Genomic DNA, 26549 nt, shown 5'->3' with positions numbered 1-26549 from the left:
TCTGTATTGTACAAATGGTGTCTGAAAAAAAACTTATTTGTAATGGTTTGTATTTTAGTGATAAGTTATTCGGTGAAAATCATGGCAGACGTTGTCTAAATTTTATAATGAAAACTATGGTTTTTCACATTGTTAGGCATGATTGCTACCTTTGGTATAGTGATTTAAACACTAGGCAGTAGGGACGACAATCTTAGGCGTGGGAATAGATAATTAACATTGAAATGATTAATGGATGCCTGCTGATTTCTGAGAAACTAACAAGAGATGTCACGCAACCTAGTTATGAGCTAGAGAGACTTTACAAAACAACTTTTTAATTCATATTGCATAAAATCCCTAAGGGTGTGATTGGTAGTACATGTAACATATGTAAAGGAGGCTAGAATACCACGTGGTAGTCATTGTATGGTGAAAGGGCGATGACCCATCGGTGTGTCTGGGGGAGGGGAGGCCGTGGAAAGCTAACTGTCTGAAGAGTACATGCACAGGACTTTGAAAATCCACTTGACTGGATCATGATGCCACACAACAGTGAGGATGAGGGGAAATATGATGGGAGTGACACTGAGTCATAATAAGGACCCAGTGCAAATGAAGTGTGTGTGTGTGTGGTTGACACAGCTTCTGAAAATCAAATTTGGGTGCAGCTGTAACACTTACTTTCCAGCCTCTTCTCCAACGACGAGATTCGCGTCCCGAAGTCGGCCTTCAGTTCCTCGATGCGGAAAACTTTCTGGAGCTGCGCTGCCACTTCAGCCACGGTGTTTGTGATGGTCTCGTCCCTCTCGCCTCCGGGTCCCAGGACTTCAGAAAGTAACGGACACACGTGAGCAGATACAGACACAGAAATGGCGTAGCATCAAGTGGTCGGGGACTGCACATTTGAACGTTCTAATTATGTATCTGTTTATTTGTTTTTATTTTCTTCCTTTCATCACTATATTAGTAAACTTCTCATGTCTTTGCCATTTCTCTTAAACTTTCTTAATAAGTTAGGGGCATTTCTGGCTTCGATTTGAATGCTTGCACAATTTGAATGATATTAGTAATAATTACATCATCATGTCATTAATGGAATGGATGATAAAGAGGTAGTCGTCAAATGTTGATGATGATTCTTATTATTTCCAGTTTCTTACATCCTTTGTTATTTTCCTGATAATTGAGAATTGGGATAGATTAACAGTCTTTCAGTCGTTACCAACATCCACGTCTCAGTTCTTCTCAGTTCCTAACGATTATTTGACCCAGACATCTTATTCCTAAGAGACCAGGGTTTTCAAGTTTGACATTTAGAAAGTAAATTAGTGGGCGAAGAGTACAAGTTGTGATTTAGTCACACAGATTTTAAAAGTCATTTTAAAATCATATGTGTATCTTGAGAGCATTAGCATGACTAAAACAGCTCAGTGATATAATTGGCTCTTTAGTGTAAGAGCCAATCGACCCATTAGTATCTCAGCAGTCTTAATATCTATTACAAAAATAGATAGGAAGTAGTTTGTTAGATTTATATGGACTTACGACTTTTGCCTCATGTACAATTTAATATTAAGCAGTTGTTGGCATGTTTGGGGCTGATTCCTTATGTATTGAGTTACTGATATTAAGAGTGGTAGGAGCAAATTTTTATCATTCTTAATCTGCAGATATCCATAAGGAACAGTCCTGAAATGAGATTAAATACCAAAACAACCTTTTAGCAAATCAGAATACCGATATTAACAGAAGTATTGTAAAACATAGAAAGACGTACTTTAAAACATAGTTGTAGAGAAAATTAATGCATGGATGAAAAAATACTGAAAAATAAATATCAGATGAAGGAAGAGTGCCATGGCACATTAAGGTATTATTACAGCCACTCATCAACCCAAGAGCGTTATCATCCATACGCCAGCAGGGCTACTGTTTTGTAATCTTACAGTACATGGAACAGAAGACCTTTGGCATCATATAGTGCAAAGTCTTGGCTCCTCAACAGACGAACACTACTTCAGTGAAGTAAATAGCAAGCATTCACTCAGCCTCAGTGAAACAAGTAGCGTGCAATAACTCAAGCTCGATTCAACAAGTATAGTGCACTACTCAGGCTCAGTGGAATAAGTAAGATAGACCAGCACTGGAGACAATAGTTGAAGTTGTGTTGATAACATATAAAGTTTCCGTTTTTAGTGACAACATATGATAAAGTTTCCGTTTTTAGTGACAAGCATTTTGAAGTCCCAGTTTCCCCCTCTTGAAATGGTAATATACATTAGCGTTAGAGCAGAAGCACTAGTTAGTATGTGTTACATAAGCATTAGGTTTTACACTTAATTATACGTCACTTTGGCTGCTGAAGTAAAATAGGTACTCATTTGTTATAATGGGTCCTCAGTACCACAAAATAGCAGGTGTGAGGTAAAGTAAATAGGTGTCATTGCCACAGAAACAAGTCACAACATAGTATGCAAGTATATATGGGTCTCATACAACTGCTGCTACATTATATAAAGTGTCGTTGCTCTAGCATTTTTTTCCTGTGTTTTCATGAAAGCGTTATAAGAAGTTATGATGAAAAAGCAATGTATTTGTCGTTATTTTGCTTAAGGTGCTGTACTGTAAATGATAAAAGTTCAATATGAATATTTCAAGATATTTTTATTGCAATTAAGATTTTTTTTACATAAAATGAAACAGCAGACGACATTTTAATGTAAATAAGCTATTTTTATCATTGGAATCTGCATATATGTTAATTAGCGTCAGGATGCTGTGCGTCGATTTGAACACCAAACCTTTGAAGATAGATCTTATAGTGAATTGAAACTACCTAGGCGAATTTTAATATTGTGCCAGTTAATTTTAAAAGATGCTTGGCAGTATAAATTATTGTTAGTTTGGCAACTGAGAAATGTTAAAGAAAAACTATACAATTCATGGGGTTAATGATAGAATTGAGTTTCCAGGGAATATTTTAGAATAACTTAGGTAATGACAAATTTTGTAGCGTTGTGTTAGTTCTACAAAAAAAAATTGCGTAGCTGTAATTCACTGCTGTTTATTGTGTCGACACCTTAGGGACTGTCGAAATTTGCACAGGTGCTGGAGCAAACTAAGTGAATATATTGGTGCTACAGGGAAGGAAGTGTTCAGTAAGAGACCAATGGTAGCATCAGTACATGCCTGAGTTGCTCACTTCAGAAGTGGCTCGATGCCTTACTCGATTTATGGTTGAGGACACCTCTGCAACACCAAGCAACCAGAGAGAGAGAGAGAGAGAGAGAAAGAGAGGGTCAGAATGGCTCGTAGCGTACAAAAAGTGTCTTAAAACTAGAGTATTTTTTGGTGTGGAAGGGTGGTACTAGAAGATTGGGATTGGGATATAGGGAAGAGAGCTTTAAAAAGAGAATAGGAATGTAAGATGGTCGAGGGACAAAGAAATGAGAAAATGTACAGGAAGGGGACTAAAGGCTAAAGAAGTTAGAAAATGTACAGGCGAAAGGGATGGCCAAGAGGGAATGTTGAAAATTCGAGATTAGATTAAACAAAGATGAGAGAAAGTATAGAGTCCTAAGTTAATAGAGTATTGGTGATTTGAACTTACTGAAAAATGATAAATTAACTATTTCAGGCCTAAGGTTGCAAAACACTGAACATCAATCAACAGCAAACATAAATCACATCGATATATCAAAGCAGGAATATGATTTCTCAACAGCATTGTACTTAGTAATCCAAATTTAACTCACTTTGCTGATAGGTGTGCGTATCAACAACGAATGGGTCTCTGAAAAAAGAAAAAAAGTATTCCTTATTTGTCATTTGTGCTTATCTATGACTGTTGAATTCAGTAGCCCAGTGCTAAACATCTTTTATGTTAGACAGCACTTTCTAGAAGTGGATAGTGATATCTTAAAAGCAAGTCTTACCTTGTTTAGGAGGCAATTTAATTTGATTTTTTGAATAAAGCTCCAATGTAACTATCTGTTTGAAGGATATTTTGGGCTTACATGATTGGTTCATGTTCTCCTTAGGCTGAATTTTTTTTTAAGCTCTCTCTGGCATTTATATATCCATTGTTTTAAAAATGCATTACTTGGCTGTGCCTAATTTAATATATTCTATCAAAGGACTGTATATTCTTTGGTTGTTTCTTGTGCCGTATTTGACCAATTGTCGCTCATGCCACACTTACAAGGTATAAATGATAGTGCGGTCCCTCATGCCCAGATAGGACTATTCAGGTCCTTGTAAATCAGTCCACCTATTGTGTCAGTGACTTAATTTTTGGCTTGAATGCGAATGTCACTGTTATTATTATTATTACTGTATTATTATTATTATTATTATTATTATTATTATTATATTATTATTATTATTATTATTATTATTATTATTATTATTATTATTATTATTATTATTATTATTATTATTATTCACCAAAGAATAAGATACCTATTTCTGAGAAGGGGAAAAACTGTGAGAAGAAAATAGAAGTTGAATATAATTGACATAGGTTTAGTAGAAATGATTTTTTTTTCAGCACAAATTTCTACTCTTCTATTGTGGACCGTACGGAGAGTCCACATTTGTTAGGTTAGCGAGTGTGCCTTACCTAGTTCATAAGTATGATAGGGTCTTTTAGAATGCTCACACTTGAGAGATACTCTGAGGCCTTTTGGAGTGCCCACACTTTGAGAGGTTGATGAGCATGAGTATGGTCAGTACTTAGTTATAGGTACTGTGGGTCCTTTTTGGAGTATCCAGACTAAGAGAATTAGTGTGCCCACACTCTTCAGTAATACTGGAGGTTTTACTGTGCCTACATTCTTTAGAACATAAGTCATTTAGATGTTCATGTAATAGTGCTGTTCTATAGTTGGCTTCGTGAATTTTGGTATGTATCACGGGAAGCTAAGTTGACACATGGCAACCTCAGTGTTGTTAACTTGATATAATGTCAGTTAACATTTTTTAATATATTATTAATTAACATATACTCTATTATTTGGTAAGCACACTTTTTTTTCACGTATTTACGTGTTTCGTGATTTTGTTTACCCGCGCAGCAATGTCAGCAGTTTCTCATTTGCTAAACACTGGGATATAACTTGCTACTTTGTGGAGTTGCCAGATATCTCAAGCTTGCCATGTGCGTCGAAATTCATAACACCAGCAGTGCATTTTACTCGTTGAATTATCGTATTGAAGTCTAAGCTTTATTTATTGCGATTGTAGTGGTGCTATTTTGAAGCGATTTTAGAGGTGTTAGTTTGGAGAACGGGAGGCTTACCATCATTGGAAAAGGAATAGCTGTAATTTGACTCGGATTAACTATACTAAAGTAAGAACTCTGGCTCAGGGAGTATATTTCAGCTGAATTTGAATAGTAAATTATAAAAGAAACCCCTTCAGATACAACTCATACATGTAAGTTGTAGGCTACTCTCAGATATCCGCATTTTGCATAGACTCAAAAGTGCCTCCTTTTCTTAAACCAGATCGCTGTGTCACTCGCTCTTCAAAGAAGCAAAAACCCGTTTCTCTTATGGTGGTAAGCAGGACAATGAGAAACTCGATATGGCTCATTTTTTTTCTAAAGCTAACTGATTAGTTTTGATTTTCATTCTTGTGAAATTATGAATTTTTTTACTTGACCTGAATGTTTGTTATAGTACATACCTTTCTTTGTGAAAACTGCTGATTACTTTGCTCATAAGTTGTCTGCTATTTTTCGTAAGTTAGAAGGATTTTTTCTTATTTTGCCCATATTGGCGAATTCGTAATGTTACTCAATTAGCTACATGGAAGAGGGAGCTAATTTCCTGCCGATTTCCACCCACTTTCTGTAAGACATATGTTGAGCGTCTTTGGCAAAATGTCTGAATGCCAATAAGCGAATCACTGTTCCCAAGTATACAGTTTTGCTTTCACAAGGAACTGTGTGCTTGTAATGCGCACCTTTTAATTTCAGGCGTTGAACAGAATTTCCTTAGTTCTAGTTATGAAGTCTGGAAGATTAATCTTGACTTTAGTGCTTTTTTGATGCCCAATTAATGATAAGGCTATAGTTTTCCAACTTGGACAGAAGGGAGGTGAGGAAGAATTTATTGTATTATTACTGACGTTTAAGTAATAGATTGCAAACAATGATTATGGTGGGCACCACAATGACTACAGGAAAGTGATCTTTGGTGTTGCTCAGGTTAGTGTTCTTGGCCCATTAATATTTGTATCATACACGCCTGATAAGTGTTCCAGCCTAGAAAGAGAGCTTCTTTTGATGATGCAGATGCTGCTGCTCTGTTATCATCAATACCATTTCTTGATTAGAGACCTGAGGTTACGGAATCTCTTAACAGAGATTTTTCCAAAATGGATACATGGTGCGATTTATGGGTATGAAGTTGAACCCCAACAGAACTGTAATTATAATTGGTAATAAGTCTGGGTCTTTTAGGCATTGAATTCTTCCTCCCTGCGCTTTTCGTTGACAGTGTTTTTAAACTACATGCAACAAATTTAAAATTTTAAGTCTTTATTCTTGATTGCTAATTCACTCTAGAGAAATGTAATCTGGTCTACTTCTTCTTCCATTGTGCAAAAGATGTTATATTGTGCATACCTAAACGTTATATATCTACTCCCCCTGCCGTCACTCACTCTTTTCATTTTTATTACCGCTTCTAATTGACTCCTGAGGTTTCCCGCAGTTACACTGATGGAAACGAAAGTTTATGAAGTATCAGCCTCGAAATTCGCTGTTGGTGGCCTTTCCAAGTACTAGCCAGACAAAGCCTTATATTATCGATACGAACTAGATCCCCTGACTCGCCAACTCGTCTGTTTCAAGGGCTTTTAAAGCCCTGATGGTCCAGTAACTCGGGTCTATACCAGGCCACTTAACCCAAGACCACAGAATACGACCTTGAATCAACTGTTCTACGTCATCTCCAGACGCAAGAGCCCCTACAGATATATATCACGGCTTAATTTACAATAACAACGATTTAGCCAGAATCTTGCTGCAATAATTCGCATCCGGAACGAGTCTTGAGCGAGCGACGTCATTTCCGCAGAACTTCGCTCAAATTATCCGGTCGAGACAAACTGATCAAAGCCAAAGTTCAAGAAGCAATGAAATAATCTTAACTTTTGACTTCTAATGAATAACTTGACATCGATCAGACGAAATGAAATACTGAATTTTACGACAGGAGTCAAGCTGCATTCTAGCGAGGAAGACTGCATTTCCATTCAGTTTCTTTTTTTCTTTAAGATGCGCAGCATTAAAGGATTGATTCTATCCTAACAGATCCTGGATATTACAGAATGCCACCGAAAGGATCGTCTCTCGAGGTGAGAATGAAAGACTAATATTACATTCTACAAATACCAAATACATGTTGGAAATTGCTTACCTAAACTTGAAAGCATTGTGAGAGCGCTTATTCCACTCCAACAACGACAAAGGAATTGATTTTGAAATAGAGTGAATCTTTGATAGATATATATATATATATATATATATATATATATATATATATATATATATATATATATATATATATATATATATATATATATATATATATATATATATATATATATATATATATATATATATATATATATATATATGTGTGTGTGTGTGTGTGTGTGTGTGTGTATGTGTGTGTGTGTGTGTGCGTTAGGCAAAGTCCAGAATGAAGTTCCTGTTACAGAACATAGTACGGTACACCAAAAAAAATATATATATATATGTACAAAGCTTATAGCTTTCGTCCATCTGCTGTAAGACTTCATCACTAAAATGGAGTAATTTATAATATACGACTCAAGAACCAGAATAAAGCGGGAAACCATATATACAAACAAACATTACAGAAAGTAAAACTATTTAATCAGGTTGTTGGGCCCTTAAGTCAATTCTAAAATTCTTCGAGACCCTCTTGGCGGAAGAAACCTGAAGTCTTCCGCTAAAGACCCAACAAGGTGATATTGTTCTTGATTTTGTTCTAAATCATGGCTTTGATTTTTGGAAGAATTCAACTGACTAGGTATATTTCTAAAATTACGAATACCAGCACATTTACAAATTTCTTCACTTGTGATATTATTTTTAACAATACCCAAGTTTCCATCAAAGTATTATTTAACGAAATGAGGGCGCCTTCAATACATCTGTTGGCCCTGTCCAAGCATTTATACACAACTTGGCCATTTTTAAAATTTATTCTATGATCTCTTTCCCAGGCGTGTCTAGCTATAGAGCTATGATTATTCACCAATTTACATGCTGCAATATGTTCAATTTTGCGTTTACCAGACGAACGACCACTATCACCGATATAGCAAGAATCACAGTCCAAGCAACCAATAGCATAAACACCAATATCTTCGGACAGTTTTACAGGGTTGTTTTTTATGATTTTTCTCCCAACTGTGTTACGTTACTGGAATACAATATTGCACCTTTGTTTCTCATATTTAATTTTCGAGAAATATCTTGAAGCTGCTCCTTATTGAAAGGGAGCGAAAGTGATTTCTGAAATGATTGCTGTTCAGATCTTTCCCTTGCTTGATAATACTACATCCTCTTAGCTATAGGGACAGTTTTCTGTGAAATATTTGAGGTAACAATTTCTGAAAACTTGAAACTATAAATTTTAACTTTTTATCCAAGAAACACGGGTCACACACACGATATGCTCTGAAAAATAGATTAAGATCACCAGGTAATTTTCCCGCATGTAATCTCTCAAAAAACTCCATACATAAACTAGCTAAAATTGAAGAAAAGGACGAGCCCATGGAAACCCCGGCCTTTTGTTGAAAAAAGTTACCTTCAAATTCAAATATAGTAGCTTCAACTGACACTTCAACAAGATCACAAAATTTATCAGTTGGTGGTGGATTTTATTGACAAAGTTCTGCGATGTGGTTGTGTTGGTACCATGTATAGCTTGATTATTGCCTCTCTTGTTACGAATGTTCTTCTGCAACTTGTCCTGGATTATTTTGGTATTACTTGCGGAAGGAGGTGTTTTTGAACCTCCACTACCTATAGATAAATTCTGTGATGGCTGTCATGTCCGGAAGGGTGCGTGTTATCGAGTGACTCAGCGGGCTGAGGATAACGGATATTATATAATACGCTGGTTCTTTTTGCACAGATATTTTATTTATTTGAATATATTTGATGATTGTAAAATTATACGATACGTCCCCACTTTGAACTACAGTATGCTTCTGTGTTAAGTGAATACGACATTATCAGTACACAACAAAGACCAAGAGATTCCCTGCTCAGATAGCAACACGATTCTCTGGACTGGAAAAATGTTTACTAGGAGAGTTTTTCGTACAATGTATATTAATTATGGAAATTAGAGGAAATACAGAAATCTAGTGGTGGTATGACTTGCGGTTTCTGGGATGTACGTGTGATATTGAATGATGTTAATATTTGATAAGTTTCGCTAACTTTACAAGCGCCTGCTAATGAAGAACCTAAACATATGCCTTCCTGGCTGTGACTCTGTTAATCATCACGTTTTACCTTTTTTGTGATTTACAATCAAAATATATATATATATATATATATATATATATATATATATATATATATATATTTTTTTATTTTTCTTTTTTTTTATTTGTTGAGAGAGAGAGAGAGAGAGAGAGACGGGGTAGCAGATATGCGCACGAAGTACTGATAGGGTGAGAAATGTGGAAATAGATACGTACCTTTGGTAAAGGGGCTAGTGCACATGAAAAGATGGGTCAGAGTATTTTGAGATGGTTTGGCCGTGTGGAAAGAATGGATGATGACAGGCTGGTAAAAAGTGTAAAACCCAGAAGGATTAGGGGAAAGGAGGAGAGAAACACTTAAGAAAGATTTAAATGTGTGATGTGAAAGAGGTATTGTAAAGGAAGGGTTTTGATATACAGGAAGAGCAAGATTGATGTAAGGGTTTGACGTGCTGCCCATGAAGTGGCTGTGTGGAAGTTTTACTGCATGGGGACGGAGGGTTCATCCATAATGCAGCAGCTTAAGAATGAATGAGGCAGTGGCTGATGGGCTGTTTTATCTTTCTGAAGCCACACTTGTTAAGGAATTTGTCTTCATGTTGATTGGGGAAAATTCTGTACATAGGTATTAGATATGAGAGAGAGAGAATGTGTGTGTGTGTGTGTGGAAAGAACAAACACATACAAATTCATATATTACCTGAACTTTTCAGCGTTTATGTCTTTCTTTCTAATGTGCCAGCATTCTTTCACATGCGAAAACAAAGAGAAGGAACACAAGATATCTGTCTCCGCTGTCTGTATGTCTAAACATCATAGCAGGTCCTCCTGTTCAGCTATCTCTAAACTTCATAGCAGGTCCCCCTATTCAGCTATCTCTAAACATCATAGCAGGTCCCCATATTCAGCTATCTCTAAACATCGTAGCAGGTCCCCCTATTCAGCTGTCTCCAAACATTATAGCAGGTCCCCCTATTCAGCTGTCTCCAAACATTATAGCAGGTCCCCCTATTCAGCTATCTCTAAACATCATAGCAGGTCCCCTGTTCAGCTATCTCTAAACTTAATAGCAGGTCCCCTATTCAGCTATCTCTAAACATCGTAGCAGGTCCCCTAGCAGGTACCCCATCTATTCAGCTATTCTGTCTAAACATCATAGCAGGTCCCCCTATTCAGCTATCTCCAAACATCGTAGCAGGTCCCCCTATTCAGCTATCTCTAAACATCGTAGCAGGTCCCCCTATTCAGCTATCTCTAAACATCGTAGCAGGTCCCCCTATTCAGCTATCTCTAAACATCGCATTTAGCTGCACATCATAGCAGGTCCCCTATTCAGCTATCTCTAAACATCATAGCAGGTCCCCTATTCAAACATCTATCTCTAAACATCTCAGCTGTCTCAAAACATCAGCAGGTCCCCTATTCACCTATCTCTAAACATCATAGCAGGTTCCCTTATTCAGCTATCTCTAAACATCGTAGCAGGTCCCCCTATTCAGCTATCTCTAAACATCGTAGCAGGTCCCCCTATTCAGCCATCTCTAAACAGTATAGCAGGTCCCCCTATTTAGCTATCTCTTCGATCATCTATTCCAAGGATAATTCAAGGAGAGTTTCCAGGATAAACAAGATCAGATATCCGAAATTCTCCTAAACCACTGTGCCGTGCTTCGCTAGCCCAGTGTGATTGATTTAATGATTAGGATAAGGCCAAGGGCCGGAGTATTAAGGCTTGGAATCCCCATATCAACATAGCATTTCAATTTGTCTTCGAGTGGTATAGCAGTCTGGTTTGGTTTTCCTGTGGGACCAGCTGGTGGGGGGGGACACTGCAAAGAACCTTAATAATGCCTGCAGTGCACCGTTTACGGTGTACTGACGGCACTACCCCGCTGCGGGGAGTTGGCTTTTGTTGATTATGAGAAAGCATTTGACAGCGTCCACAAATCAATGTTCTGGAAGGTTTTACGTCACCATGGCATTACCGGCAGATACATAAACTTAATTGAAACAATTCGTGAACGGAGCAGATCCAAAGTTAACGTTGAAGAGTTTCGTCACGTAAAGCGGCAGTAAATAGTTGAGTGCTACAGGTGGATGCCATGTCCCCTCTGCTGTTTGCCTTTCTTGCAGATTTTGCAATGAAGAATTCATTGGAGAGGGAAAGGAAGCTTTCAACTGGAGTAAAGACAGAAAGTGACTGTTTAAAAATACGTATATAATGCCACTTTAATAACCAAAACACCACAACCTTCACTAAGTACTAAGCTTGTAAACAAAATGTTTCATAAACACCTAGAGAGATGAGACTAGAGATTAAATATAAGAAAACAGAAGTAATGAGGACACAGTATTCACAAAGGAATGAAATAACACTAGCTGCATGAAGGATAAAAGAAGTTGTGTCTTACAAGGATTTAGGAACAATAATTATAGTACAGGTTCCGTTGAGTTGGAACTTAGTGACTAAACAAATGTCCAAGTTGCAGTGACAATCATGAGTTTTTCTGGAACGGATGATCATGATGACTTTCTGTTTTGAGGGACATTCTTACCTACCATAAAAACTCAAATGATATCTAGTACTGCAACGAAACTAAAATTCACCCTTGCTCACACACACACACATTATATATATATATATATATATATATATATATATATATATATATATATATATATATATATATATATATATATATATATATATATATATATATATATATATATATATATATATATATATATATATATATATACATACATACATACATACATACATACATACATACATATATATACATACACACATACACATGCATACCATATAATATATATATATATATATATATATATATATATATATATATATATATATATATATATATATATATATATACATATATTGTTGTTTTTGTTGTTAAACTGAAACAGCCTTGTTTAGTTTATTAACCTGCACTCCTGTTTTGTGTGAGGCAGATTTACGTTTGTCTCTTTTTCTTTTCCTTAGTCAGGTTTTGGAAGGCAGATCGACAGGTTCTCGTGATGCAGTCGAGAAAGCAGCAGCACTTTTTGATACAGCAGGTGTGGGTCAACTGCTGATGTCAAGGAGGACATCAACCCAGCTCCTGAGGTCGAGGTGGTGACCAAACCATGGCTACCAGTTTGAGGAGATATTATCCTTCTAGGGCAGTGAAGTGGCTGTCTGATCGTCTCTGTCGTGGTCTTTGGTGATGTCTCGGCAGTGGAACGCATGGTCGACCTCGAGGATCGTGGATTGGGCCTTTGGATGATTACTGTTTATGATATTTTGGATGATTACTGTTTATGATATTTCATTTAGATATGTTGGAGGAGCAGTGTATGGCTCTTGAGTAATCATTACGTTGGTTTATTTCACTGTGTGGTGTTTTGTTCATTACCTGTTTATTTATTAGTGAGGAGCAAGAGATGGCTCATGTTATTCGAATGATTTGTGATGAGCAAATAATGGCTCATATTATTATTGGTAATTGTTATTGTAATTTGTGACGAGCAAGTGTATGACTCGTATTATTGATTATTGGTAATGAATTATTGGTAATGAAGTGTGTTTAAATGGTTGTTGATTTTATTGCTGCTGTGTAACGTGTTTATTCTGTTAATTGTTGATTTAGTTAAAAGTTAATTGAATCTATTGGTAATTTATGATGACCATTTATTGTCTGTGCTTTCCAAAACCTGGACTCATTGTGATTACTGTAAATAACTTAGGTTTAATAAATTAGTTTTAAGACACTCTAGTATTTTCTCTTGCTCCTCCTCCTTGGGTTCTTGCAGTCCATCAGTCCATTCAGTCCCATTTTTATTTAGTTTAGGGAATCTGGTGGTCACGTAGAAAAGTGAGTCATATAAATATATATATATATATATATATATGCGTATATGTATTATATGATATATATATATATTATATATATATATATATATATATAATGTGTGTGTGTGTGTTTGTGTGTGAAAAGTATACATATGGGCAGCTTGGTGTGTATTTTAGTTTCATTGCATTACAGATATATATATATATATATATATATATATATATATATATATATATATATATATATATATATATATATATATATGTATATATATAATTATATAATATATATATAATTATATATATATATATATATAATATACATATATGTACATATATAATTATGTGTATATGTACATATATAATATATATTTTATTTATTTATATACATATATATATTATATACACTGTATATATGTATATTTATGTGTATATATGTGCATATATGTGTATGTTATACATGTGTTTATATCCATTCTATCTATAAATGTATATATATATATATATTATATATATATATATATATATATATGCACTATAAGAAAATTTTATAATTGATTTTTGCCAAATGAGTTTTGAAGGCCACTCCTACCTTAACACCGGCCTGGGTGGATATGTAGTCTCTAACGGTTGTGTATGTTCGTCAGTACTGTTCCTGTATTATATACATTTGTGACTTATAATACATTGTATCAGTCCTTGTCAATGGCTTAAAATAAAGTCGAAACCGGTCAGGACGTAGTACATCTCTTGTTTTTCACTTGCGGTAATATGTGATAAATGAATCACATACAAAAGTGAATATAATCATCATATAGATATATGTGTGTGTGTACATGTGTTTATATCTGTCTATCTCTATATATCTCTATATATATATATATATATATATATATATATATATATATATATATATATATATATATATATATATATATATATATATATTATATATATTACCCTGTTCGACCTCTCTTCCTTGATTTAGTAAAAAAATAAAAAAGAAAGAACCAAACCTTTCTCTTTGTAAAGCAGTCTAGGGAGGGAAGCCAGCGAGCTGGGTTATTTTTCCAAAAGTACCAGCTGTCAGATGGGGTATGACGTTTAGTTTAGAGGGATATTCAACAGGGTTGGTTTTGCTAGGACCACCTTTAGTTGGATTGTACCTTAAGCTCACTTTTCTATGACCTTTGTAATGGCGAGTTTTTGTTATTTTTCAGATGCTACCCACGGGCCAGTGAAGGAGACCTGGGGAGGAGTCTTTCAAGCAAGCACCCACGCATTTTGACCCAGCTTGGCAGTCTGGAGGCCTCCTTCAGAGAGCACAAGCACCAGGCGTCCCTCACAGCCTCCCCCTTTGTTCTTTCCCCCTTTGTTCTTCCCCCTTTTGTTGAACAGCTGTGGAAATTGCCATTTCAACGGACCCAGGGCTTCTCATGCAATTGATCACTGCATTATCTATTCCAACAGTAAGTCTGAAGATGACAATTACTCCCAGTTCTTGCCTTTAGTCCTCCTGCTATTTCATGTTTCATTTTTCCCTCTCTCTTCAACAGTCACTGACTAAGGAAAATCCTAGTAAAACCATATTGCCTAGTGAGATGGCGTAAATTATCCTCCATGGTGTTAACGTAATATTCTTGATCTAAGATTCATCCCTTGCAGTCTGTTAATGATAAGTGAGAGGTCGTTGATATCGAATTGTTAACCGGTTAAGTCTTTTCCAGAATTGGGCACGCCATGGAACCTGGCCAGAATCTTGTTTGGAGAAGGATTAGCATATCACTGCCCTTAAGTTACGCGCCTGAAATTGTTTACAGACGCGGCACAAGAGTCCCTCAGCCGTTGTTTAATCCACTAATTTATGTTGAAATATCTTGTGTCCGAAGTGGGACGAAGTTGGAGCTGTTATTAGCTTCCGTAAGATCCCAGTTCACTTTTTTATTTCTTTTTCTATTTTCGTTGAAACTAGTTGTTTGAGTAATGTTGTTTATTTAATTCATGTGTTCAGAAAAAATCGATATATTCAGTAAACTAGCTTCAACTTACGACCGATCTAATTAAGTTAATTATCTGTCATCTTTGGTAACTTTAGCCTTAATTGATAGGATTACGTGGCCATAAGTAAAGCAAGGCTGTATAAATCACAGTAATTAATAATTAAACTCATCAGCCGGATGACTCACATAACAGTGGCAAACCTTGCGGAGATCTCTAATTAATATTATCACAGAAATCAATAACTCATTCATTCAAAGATAAAAAGTCAGATCATATTAATTTTATGTTAAATTTGCCCAAACAAGGATACAGCCCAAGGTAAGTAATATTAAGAATACCAATATTATAATAATAAGAAGAGTAGGTAGGAAAGTGTGCATTAAATGAGAGCAGCTATAGTTTACAATTTACAGTAATAAGGAAACGTTTACCAAGTTCAGATACCGAGCCACAGCATACCAGTCAAGGTCATATAAGTTACCAAGTCAAGATTTAAATTAATATTCTGCTATTCGCCGGCCAATGAGTAATGCATGATATTAATTTTTGAAGTGGTTAACTATTGCATGACAGTACTGGGAGGGCGTGTGCCTAGCGCTTTTCTTGTAGGATAGGATGGACAGTTTACAAAAGTCCATAGAATTTCTTACAAAACAGCAACCATGTCAGCCCTAGAATGAAGGCCCCCAACGGAGCATTAAGAAGAGAATTACTTTTCCTCGTGGGAAATCATATCAAATTTCTTTGCCATTAATAGAGCAAATGAACTGTATCAGTGTTAATATCATAATTTGCCTTTTACATTAAGCCCTACACATCGGGAGAGAGAAGCCGAGTTTCAGTACCACACAGGAGACCTTTGGCAGACTGCACTTTACAAAGGTAGGTAGTAGATTTGGTATTACACACAAGGTCCCTGATTAAGTAGCAGACTTTTCCAATAAGTATAGCCAAATAGCAGAAACAGGAATCGGTATAGATTACGTAAAGCTTACCTTAGAGTAATGGCATTACCTAGGAACTGAATCACGCAAAACTAATATTTTATTTACAAGCATTACTGTGATTCCATCGAGTATTGCTCATTTTTAATTTTTATGTATAAGTATTTCAAGATTTGTAATGACTGTTGAAATGAAATTTTTTTTTATTGTCCTCGTCAATATTGTTCTCCAGTTTGTTCTTCATCAGCTGACTTGCATTTAAAATTGCCAGTTAAAAATCTGAGTTCTATTAAGTTTCTTATTCCAGAACTCGTTAATACATGGTGGAGACCTGGGGTTGTAGCATTCTGCTTTTACAAGTCCAACTGCAGTTTGGCTAATAATAAGTGCACAGTCATGTGGTAAAATGGTCCCTTGTAGAATACCCATGTAAGAGTTATTGTAGGTTAATACAGAATCCCTCATATAGTTGAGAGATGCTATTGCTGACACTGGAAGGCCGAGACACTTGTTGTGAGTCGCAGTGTTTTTGGCAGCCTCAAGGTAAACGCTATTTTTTGGTTTCAGTTCATGTCAAGTCAACACTTTTTGAGCAGTATAATAAGGAGTTGAGGACATATGCAACAGATGTTAAAGGTTAAACAGGCAGCTCATATTGCAAAGTTTTTGAAAGTCCCATGATGACCAATGTTTTTGAGCAGCTCACTGTTGGCCGGACACTCACACTACTTGTCAAGGTTGTGTTTCAGTTCAGAGTAGGTATTTTACTTTTGACTGCTCGATATTGATTTCGTTTTCGGATTTTTTACTGTGGACTGAGAACCAAATCAGAATGTATTTTCGGGTCCTCGTGATTGTGAATTTGATCGGGATTTTCTGATATCGACGTGCGTGACATAAACTATAGTGATTTGTTTGTTTTAAATTGTAGGTTCCTTTTGGCTCCTTCCCATTCAGTTGTTCAATTACTTCAACTTTTTCTTACCCGGAATTTATGCGTTGTTCAGGAATGGTTCCCATGGGGTATCGTTTTACTGTCTCGAGGGGTGAATTAGAGACCTGGTTAAATTTATAATTATTATCGCCTCTAACTCTGTGCGACACAAAAGGCCCATTTGAAATTTTGCCTTTCAAGATGATGATATGACGAAAAAAAAAAAAAAAAAAAAGCTTTTTCAGTCTCATTCGAAAATGTATATCTAAGATTTCAAAAGAGCATTTGACAAGCATCAGGTCTGTTGCTTTATTCCTTAATTCGAGATGAAGCCCACATTCCTCTTCTTTGGGCTTGTCCTAGGAGAGCGCATGAGATTGCCTTTGCCATTGGTCTTTCCGTAAAGAAACATGAAGGGGAGGAGGAGTTGTGTCTGATATGGATGCAGCTGTTTAAAGCTAAAGAACTCTGTTACGAAAACCTTTTGATAAATGGTACCCAAGATCAGTGAAAATTTTCAGATTGAAAGATTAATGACAAATTATAATCCAAAAAGAGTACCAAAGACTAAATAAATTTTCATTTCTCTAATAATTATTTAAAAAAACCTAATTTCCTCAAAGTACGCAATAGCAATGACGATATCCTAAGAAATAACAAATTAAAAATGGGAGTTTTTACTGTATGGTGTTGGAGGTCATAGCTGGGGAGACGGTGATGTGGGCGCCATGGCGGTCCTTCAGGAGAACGGGAGAGCCCCTGGGTAGGCCGCACACGGCCGAAAGCTGGTCCTGCAGGTCCCGGCTGCTGCAGCCTCCGTTGAAGATCACCTGGGAATACCAGGAATATCATTAATGATAACAGCTGCTGAAAAGACAGCAACATCAGTAATGGTGAAGATTATGTGGTAATTGTAGAGATGATTGGTAATGAATAAAGACAGATAGATGATAAACAGCAACAGCGGGGAAGCAAACAGGGTCAAAAGTGATGGAAAATAACGCGCGTACAGTATATATAATAGTAATCATATTTGTTTCTTTGTAAGATAAAACCATGGGACATTTCGCACTTGATTTTTACATGTGTGTGTGTATATATATATATATATATATATATATATATATATATATATATATATATATATATATATATATATATATGTATATATATATATATATGTATATATATATATATATATATATATATATATATATATATAAAATATATATATGTGTGTGTATTTGTGTGTGTGTGTGTGTATGTATGTCTAGAGAGGGAGGGAGAAAGCAGAAAATCATGAACTTTCGTTAAATTATCAGATAACCTTTGTTTTTCTTGTATCAATGCTTGACAGTTTATTGTTGGATGCTTTGTTAACGCAGTAGGAATGATGATCATAATCATGATGATGTTGATTGCAAATTGTAGAAATTATTCTCCCAAAAGATCGTGTCAGACTTGTAGTTTATCTATTATGTTAACCATATTACAAAGACTTAGCTTGTTATTTTGTCGGGCCTCATTATAACCCCTTCCACTTACATCAGACTTCTAAGTTCTATTGTAAGTGCAGGCATTAATATCTAGGATGAGGTTGCAAGTACTAACTCCATGTCAACTGATACACAAATGACCTTGTGTAACGTTAACCACAGCGGAAATTTAAAGTAAAAAAAAAAATTTTTTATTAAGAAGCCAAAATGTGATATTTATAAGAGATCTAATGAAAGTACTTATGAGAAATTGGTGGTACATAGGCCACAAGCAACAGTTCGATCATTTATTCAAGGTTCTGTTTATATGAAGTATTTGTTTTTGTGTATCCACGTTTAAGCTTAAGTGGACAACAGGTTATTTAATGGTCTTAAAAATTGTTCGGACGCTTGTTGGTGTGTATTAAAAGCGTCTATATATTAACCCCTATATTGAGAACTAAACCAGAGTAAAAGTTTGTGAAGATGGAAGGGTTAGAGAGGACAAATAGCTTAACGCTCTTTATAAATGTATATTTTCAGTGCTGCCATAAACCTTTATTTCTGCCACTTTGTAGGAAGTCTGAGATTTGTTTATTAGTGTTCTCCAGCAGCAGTAACACTTTCCACAGCACTCGATTAGCCACACAGCCTCTTTTCAAAAGTTAATCCGTGCCATTTTTAAGAGATCTTTGGAGTCTGGGGTCAGTTGCAGATGGTCACGGCTAAGGCTCAGGGATATTCTTAGTTATGGGTAATACGCAATTCTATGTTGTTTTATCATTCGGGTGTTAGCAAATATAATGCTCCAGTGGTTTTTTTTTTGTCCTTATATGTGAGTGTTTGAACGTCCCCCAGGTTGTCGAAAGTTGGTTTGTTAAGGGTCCTCGTTTTTTCTTTAATCACCATCATTGGGTTCTAAACCAAACTACTTTCCTCATTACTTTTTTTACTTCACACAGATTATGTTTTCAACCATTTTTGATTGGTCAAAAAGAATGTATGATAGTAGAATTTGGAGTATGAGGTGGGCGTCAACCTATGATGTTGATTAATTTATTGATTACCCTGAATTGGCGCTGACACTCTTGGGCACCGGCATAAACTTAGCTTCTTCCCGGGCTTTCTCATTCTGTTGATTTGTCACGAAATCATACAGCCCAGTATTGGCGGTCTTTTTTATCCTTTAATAAAAGTCTGTGTACTAATGATATTCTAAGAAACTGCAATACTATTAAAAGCACCCTTACGCCATTACTTTAGTTTTCATGACGTACATTGCTCTTCATATATGCATATATTCATTTGTTTTATATTTATCTACTACTTGTTATTCTCTCAGTTTTCCCGTTTTTCACGTATATGCATTCTTTTTCGTAGACTGACTTTCAGGCTTTCTCCCTGTGAACGCTCGCATATTGTGAAAGTTAATTATGGAGGTAATTCACAGCGATGCTCCATGTCGCCATGACGTGTGGTCATGAAATGGTATCAAGAAAGGTCGAAAGGGATTAGGGATTATGTATTAAGGAAAACTGCCCGGGTTTCCGGTGGTATTCGATGTGTTTTAAGATGAGGTAGATGGTAAATTTTAAGAAGAGGTAAAAGGGAAGCGTTGTATTACAAACTTGGTGGAAAATAACATCAAGGAACGTATAGTACCGGGAATTTGGGATAACGTTTTTAGAATTAAATGATACAGCTCATATCAAAATAATTGATTTAGGACCAAATGATTGCTGTACGTGAGGTTTTAGTAACTGGTTATTTCAACAAGCAACTGACCATGGAGGTGAGAGGAGTCTTAACGAAGAAAGAAGTGAAAGTCGCTTGCAGAAAGAGGATTTTGGATTTTAACCGGGAGGCGAGACATTAATGGAGAAATGATAAAAAACAGAACCCTGAATGAATATGATTGTATGAAGGGTTGTATGGGATCCTGTAGAAGTTGGGGCCGGGGGGCGATAATGCAAAGTGGGTATGGTGATATCCTCGAAAACACGCCGTTATTAAAATACAGGGTGTGAGGAAGAAGAGGAGAGACCAGTGTCTTTCAACACCTGTGTGACATTACAGAATAGTGCACTGAATCTTCAGGTCTGCATTTGGATGCCCCATGCTTCAGGTATCATGCTCAGAATTTCCCCATGGCTAGAAAATGGAATTTGGTTCCCCTTCCCATTGTTGGTCGTTGAAAAAGTTTTTACAATAAATTTTATGTAACGTGTGGTGATGAAAGATCCTGATTTGGGGCGGAAAAGTACCAGAATGAATGTCGTAAGACCACTTTTATAATAGTTAGAACCATGTTACTGAACGAGGACTATGGCCACTAAGAATGCCATTATGCTACGTTTCATGAAGAAACTCGAGAGACGTAGTCATGGATTAGAAATCATTGTTATTTAACCCTGTTAGAAAGGTGAACAAAGAAACGCCTCACGTAGACGCATACCCGCGTTAGGGAAAGGATGAACAACCCAGAAACGCCTAGGGCAGGATTAGATTTATTTTACGCGGCTAAGTACCCGCAACGGGGACATTGTGGAACACCACCATTATAGCGAGAAATGAATTCCTCTTATTCTTTAATAGTGGTAGCTGCCCAATGAGCAACAGGGACAGACAGGTTGGAAAAATGGAAGTTTTGTTATTGAAATAAGTCATGGGCTTTTCATTTTTCAGAAGCAGATTTAGCGATAAGAATTACATTCATCCTTGACGAAGTTTGGGAGAAAATGTCTCTAGAAAGAAGTGGGATGTTAGAGGAGAGGGACAAGGAGGCAAACAGATACATAAAGTAACATTACATATTCCAGAACTTGATCTTTTGAGAGCTGTCTGTTACAAACTCTAAAAAAAATTACTAGGGATTTTCAGCGATTTGGGTTTATTAGAAAGCAAGGAAAAAGAAAAAGGAAAGAATGGGGTTTAACTACGAAAGAAGCTACAGACACACCATTTTGCGTACGGAATATCGTAAGTCAGGGAAAGCTGTGGCAAGAAGAGTATTACAAAGCCTGACAAACTGTTAACCTGTGTAATTCACAGCTAAACAGATTGCAAGCTTGGCCATTGTGACTAGCACAGATACCCCAACACTGCATTATTTACATTTTCTTCTTAGAAAATTAGATCATGAACATAGAGACCGTATTGTATTTAAGCTTTCCTCTCGCAAATAACAGGAAGATAATGGTTCGTTAAAGATTCATCAGTAATAACCTTCTGTACCCGTTATGCAAAAGCTGGATGCCGTACAGTCGTTATTGGAAATTCATCTCATTTCGGCTTAAACTTTTTAATTCCAGCGTGGGATATAATAATGCTGTGTAAAGTAATGATTTAAATTTTCTATGTAATGCCCATAAGAAGAGCACTTCATCGCAAGTCATGCTGTCGGACTGTTTATTATTCATTGTTATCTACATCGAAGAGGAGATTAGATATATCGAAAGTTTTTGTTAATTTAACCGTACCATAACCAAATGACAGTAATATAAGAGTAAACTTGTGTAGTCTGTTGGTTCGTCTGAGCCCTGACTGGACGGCGGCAAGTCTCAACAGAGTTTCTTACCCTTTGGCTATAGATGTTACACACAGGAAAAATATTTTGATATATTGCGTTTGATTTAGTAGGTTGTATTATTGCTAGATAATGTTTGAAATTACCAAGTCAGTTTCTATTTATTTTAACCCAGTACAGCATATCGACAGGATGTTTATCTTTTATTTTTTTATTGTTAAATTGTTCACTTAGATTTGGGTTTGTCACCTTTTATCTTGTGATTTTTCATGCATAATTCATAGAATTTGCTGTGCATGTTTTGATATATGTAACCATATGCACTTAAGTGTGTTAAAGTTTAGAACATATTTCATGTCTGATCATTTATAGCTTTCTCTTGTGTGTTTTTTTTTTTTTTTTTTTTTACGTAGATGGGTTTTTGGTAGTATAGTTTCCTCTTTAACTAGGTATCCAGTGGTTGCAAATAAGAATGGCTATCAAAATAGATAAAAAATAGTAGTGCAGCGCAAGGAAAAACATGAATGATAAGTGACAGACTTGCCCTTTTTAACGGTCAGGGATTTAAAGCTAAGATCAACAAGTTACTGGGTTGTTAGTACGTAGGCTCAAGCTTATCATTGCTTATAATAGTTATCATAAACGTTTTTACGCCAATTCTCCTTGTGAACGGTTAGATTTGAAATTTCTCTCCACTGTCTTCCACTAACAGTGGAGCACATTCTGGTGGTCTGCCCCAGATATTTTAACCAAAGAGAAAGATATTTTCAGGGTAAATCCCTGTCTGATATTTTGGGAGATGAAGCAGATATTGCTGCTATCATCTCTTTTTTAAAGTGTGTTAAAATTTTTAACGATATTTAATTTATTTAATATATTTATTGCATCACGTAGAATTTTGATGACATTAAATTTTTGATGTATATATCACATCATTCATTAAACTTCATACTCTTATTTATTGGTCACATCACATCATTTTATTTACTAATCATTTCCTTCATGAATTCATAACTTTAACATAATTTATTTTCTCTCCATTACGGCGCTGAATGGCCTTCTTGGCCCCAGTGCTTGGGCTTTTGCCCTAAATATCATACATCCATCCATCCATCTCCACCGTCTTCTGTCTTGAACAGTTTTCTTCCAGAATTTCCATCTGGTCTAGGTCTACTCCTAAGCCTTATTATCCCATAATCTTTTGGGCCTTCCTGCTAACCTACATCCTGCAAATTTTTCCTTAGCCTGAGAGTCACAGATGAGTTGTTCAGACAGAATGTTTGTTGAGATTTTTGTCCAGATGACTCAAACATTTTCAGAGCCTAATAAAAGCAATAATTAGTTTCAAAATTGTAAAAAAAGGTTATGTCTATTATATTTTTTGGGTTAATGATCTGATAAGTAAGAGGAGAATACTTAAAAGATATAGAACTGATAAGTTTCCTTTCACTTCTAAGCACTTCTTCGTAAGTTTTCTTGTTTTCTTAAGCTGTGTGTCTGTATGATTGCCAACCTTCCCATGTCATTGGAAACTAATCTCTGGCTTTCATCCTGGACGGATTATAAAAATCCTGTTCTACCAGCCCTTGGGCTGGGGAGTTAAACAGTGGGCCTAGCGACACACTGGCCACATGTCATAGGCATTGGGACCTGACCCCTAGTGGCTGTCGGCCTAAGAAACGGGAGATCAGCGCCTGCCCTATGAGCCTACAGAGGCCCAGGAGGACTTTAAATTCAACTTCAAACATTATGATGACTGATGCAACTTTCGCTTGATTGCTACCACAAATGCCATGGATATTTATGCATGATTTATACTTCTAAGCTCTGTTTATATGAAAAATTCTAGGATTTAAGAATCTGAGTTTGATGAACGCTTCTTTTCTTTCATTTATTAAATCCGTAACTTTTTTCATTCCTTTCTTTTTGCCCTTAGTCTTATAATCTTTTTTTATGAAGAGTTTACGGTCACAAAAAGAGGCAGTTTCAATAGTAACATATTTGATATAGTCTTTATAGGCTTACCTGATGTTGGTTCCATTATACAGAAGATAAACAATGGTAATTTATTGGGGAACAGCCGTTAATTAGTTCCGTGGTTAATTATTTTCTAAGGTCAAGGATGACGTAAATTAGAGTTACAGTTTTAGAGATTTTGATGGAAACAACGAGGCACCAGTGGCGATGTTTATGAAGTAACTGCAGCAGTGGATACCTCTAGGACGTTAGTTATTGGGGTTAAGAGCTCTTAATGGATAACTATTACAACTAATTGTTTGTCCATTAGTATATTAATTCTGAAGCAGATTGACCGCGGATCAGTCCCCGTTGGGGGGAGGCGCCGTCAGTGCACCTCATGCGGTTCACTGTAGGCATTATTTAAGGTTCTTTGCAGCGTCCCTTCGGCCCCCTAGCTGCAACCCTTTTCAATCCTTTTACTGCATCTCCGTTCATATTCTCTTCCATCTTCCTTTCCAACCTCTCCTAAGAATTGATTCTTAGTGCAGCTGCAAGGTTGTCCTCCTGCTACACCTTTCAGACCTTTTTACTGTCAATCTCCTTTTCAGCGCTGAATGACTTCATAGTTCCCAGCACTTGGCCTTTGGACCTAAATCTTATATTTTATTCTATTCTACCACGGATTAGCAATGAAAGGAGAGAGATAAAAGCTTTATGAACTAATGTATGGGAAAAATACAGTATGTGAAAGTCACTCTTACCTTCTGAATATTACTGGTATTCAAGAGTTTGATGTAGATGGTTTTGTTCCTGTGGTTTGTGTCTGTCTTCATGACCCCGTTGCCCATCCTGACTCTTTGTCCTGAGGGTCGAAAAGGCGCTGGGGTTCCTTCGACGTCGTCTTCAGGAATTCGTCGTCCTCTCGCTTCTCCTGCTCCAGCCTGTCCAAAACATCTCTGCCGCGATGGTGGTGATGAAGGGGTTTTTCGGAAAGTCTTATGAAACCGCAGGGAAGTTGATTAAGGGATTAATTTTACAGCCGAATGGTGGATGCGCCAGCCTTATGATTATTTTCGTCCATGTCGATTTGGACAGGTAGGTCAAATTCCATGCAGTTTGTAAATCGGTACCTTTTCCTAGGTACTGTGCAAGTCAGGTCAAAGGCATTTGACGTGTGGAAGTATTCGCAGTGTCCCGGCCTTGCTCTCAGGCGTGGTCTTGTTAAAAGACTTGATGCTTTAAAGTCATTTATGGTCATTAACCTTGCCTGTTGAACGAGCCTTCATTCACTGTACTTTGCTTTTTATCAAGAGCAACCATTTTTCTAAAGGCTAGGTGATGTTTCTACCGGCCATCAAATTATAACTGAAGCGGGATGCTAAGGATCCCCTGGTCTCGCTCTGACGTCATCGCTTACAGCTTTTTCATTGGCTAGATTTAAACCCATCGACAACCAGTCACAGGAGTTGGAACATGTAACTAACTAGACCTCCAGCAACCAATGAGAGGAAGGCTTTCTTATCTCATGGGATCGCTGGGACAGTAATTACAAGAGGAAAAGGAAGAACCATCGTTGATCGATCCACGGTGTAATAGATTTTATAGACCTTGGATCGATCTGGCTCGGAAAATGTTATTGACACCGGAATAATAATAATAATAATAATAATAATAATAATAATAATAATAATAATAATAATAATAATAATAATAACGGCGTTGAACGATGTGCGAAAAAATAATTTAACTTAAAGTTTTAAAATGTTCGGATTTGACTTTTCTCTGTATTGGATATAATGTTAGTCCAGTGATATCAACACCGTTATAAAGAGGAAGATGTTTTAGCTTCTTCGTGCATTTTGGTATGTACTCAATTGCCCAGTATCCATTTGTAGCCCAGGCCGGAGACAAAAAAAGTTTTGGGGGGAAGCTTAAATTCTGATGAACCGATAGACCTGTCTTTCCAACTGGAAAATTAAAAGATTCGATGAAACAGAATTAGGAAGAGGGGGAGGGGAAAAGAACCAGTTTTATTTTCATTTTTATTTTTATTGTTATTTTTCAAGTGTTCTTCAACTGGAAAGCTTGCACAAAAATCAACCTTTTGCCCAAACTTGCTTCAAATTTGATAGTTGGACCCTCTGCCTCACTTGAACGTTTTCTTTGTATAGCGAATGGTCGCCCGGAAAAATGGAAAATTCTGATTTTGCAAGTGCATTATTTTTTAAATAGTGTTTTAATTGCATTTTTATATTATACAGTTAAGAATTAAGTCATTATTAGTTATAAACTAATAATGACTTAATTTTTAGCGTGTGAATTCAAGAAA

At 36.3% G+C, this 26549-nt stretch overlaps 1 protein-coding gene and 1 long non-coding RNA gene across 3 annotated transcripts in view; one reads left to right on the top strand and one right to left on the bottom strand.

Annotated features, from left to right (window-relative positions):
• The window catches only part of LOC136844912 (uncharacterized), a 511857-nt gene that overhangs the window by 374659 nt on the left and 110649 nt on the right, over positions 1–26549 (top strand). The window lies entirely within an intron of this gene.
• Positions 635–26549, bottom strand: LOC136845207 (high affinity cGMP-specific 3',5'-cyclic phosphodiesterase 9A-like). Its single transcript, XM_067115255.1, has 4 exons — positions 24982–26549; positions 17942–18090; positions 3738–3775; positions 635–807 (listed from the first exon to the last, which is right to left on the bottom strand). Exons 1-4 carry the CDS (start codon positions 25066–25068, stop codon positions 635–637), a joined length of 447 nt encoding a protein of 148 aa, XP_066971356.1. The 5' UTR covers positions 25069–26549.

Source organism: Macrobrachium rosenbergii, chromosome 13 (assembly GCF_040412425.1).
Source record: "Macrobrachium rosenbergii isolate ZJJX-2024 chromosome 13, ASM4041242v1, whole genome shotgun sequence".
In the NCBI taxonomy this organism is placed as follows: domain Eukaryota; kingdom Metazoa; phylum Arthropoda; class Malacostraca; order Decapoda; family Palaemonidae; genus Macrobrachium; species Macrobrachium rosenbergii.
This window is presented reverse-complemented; position numbering and strand designations above follow the sequence as displayed.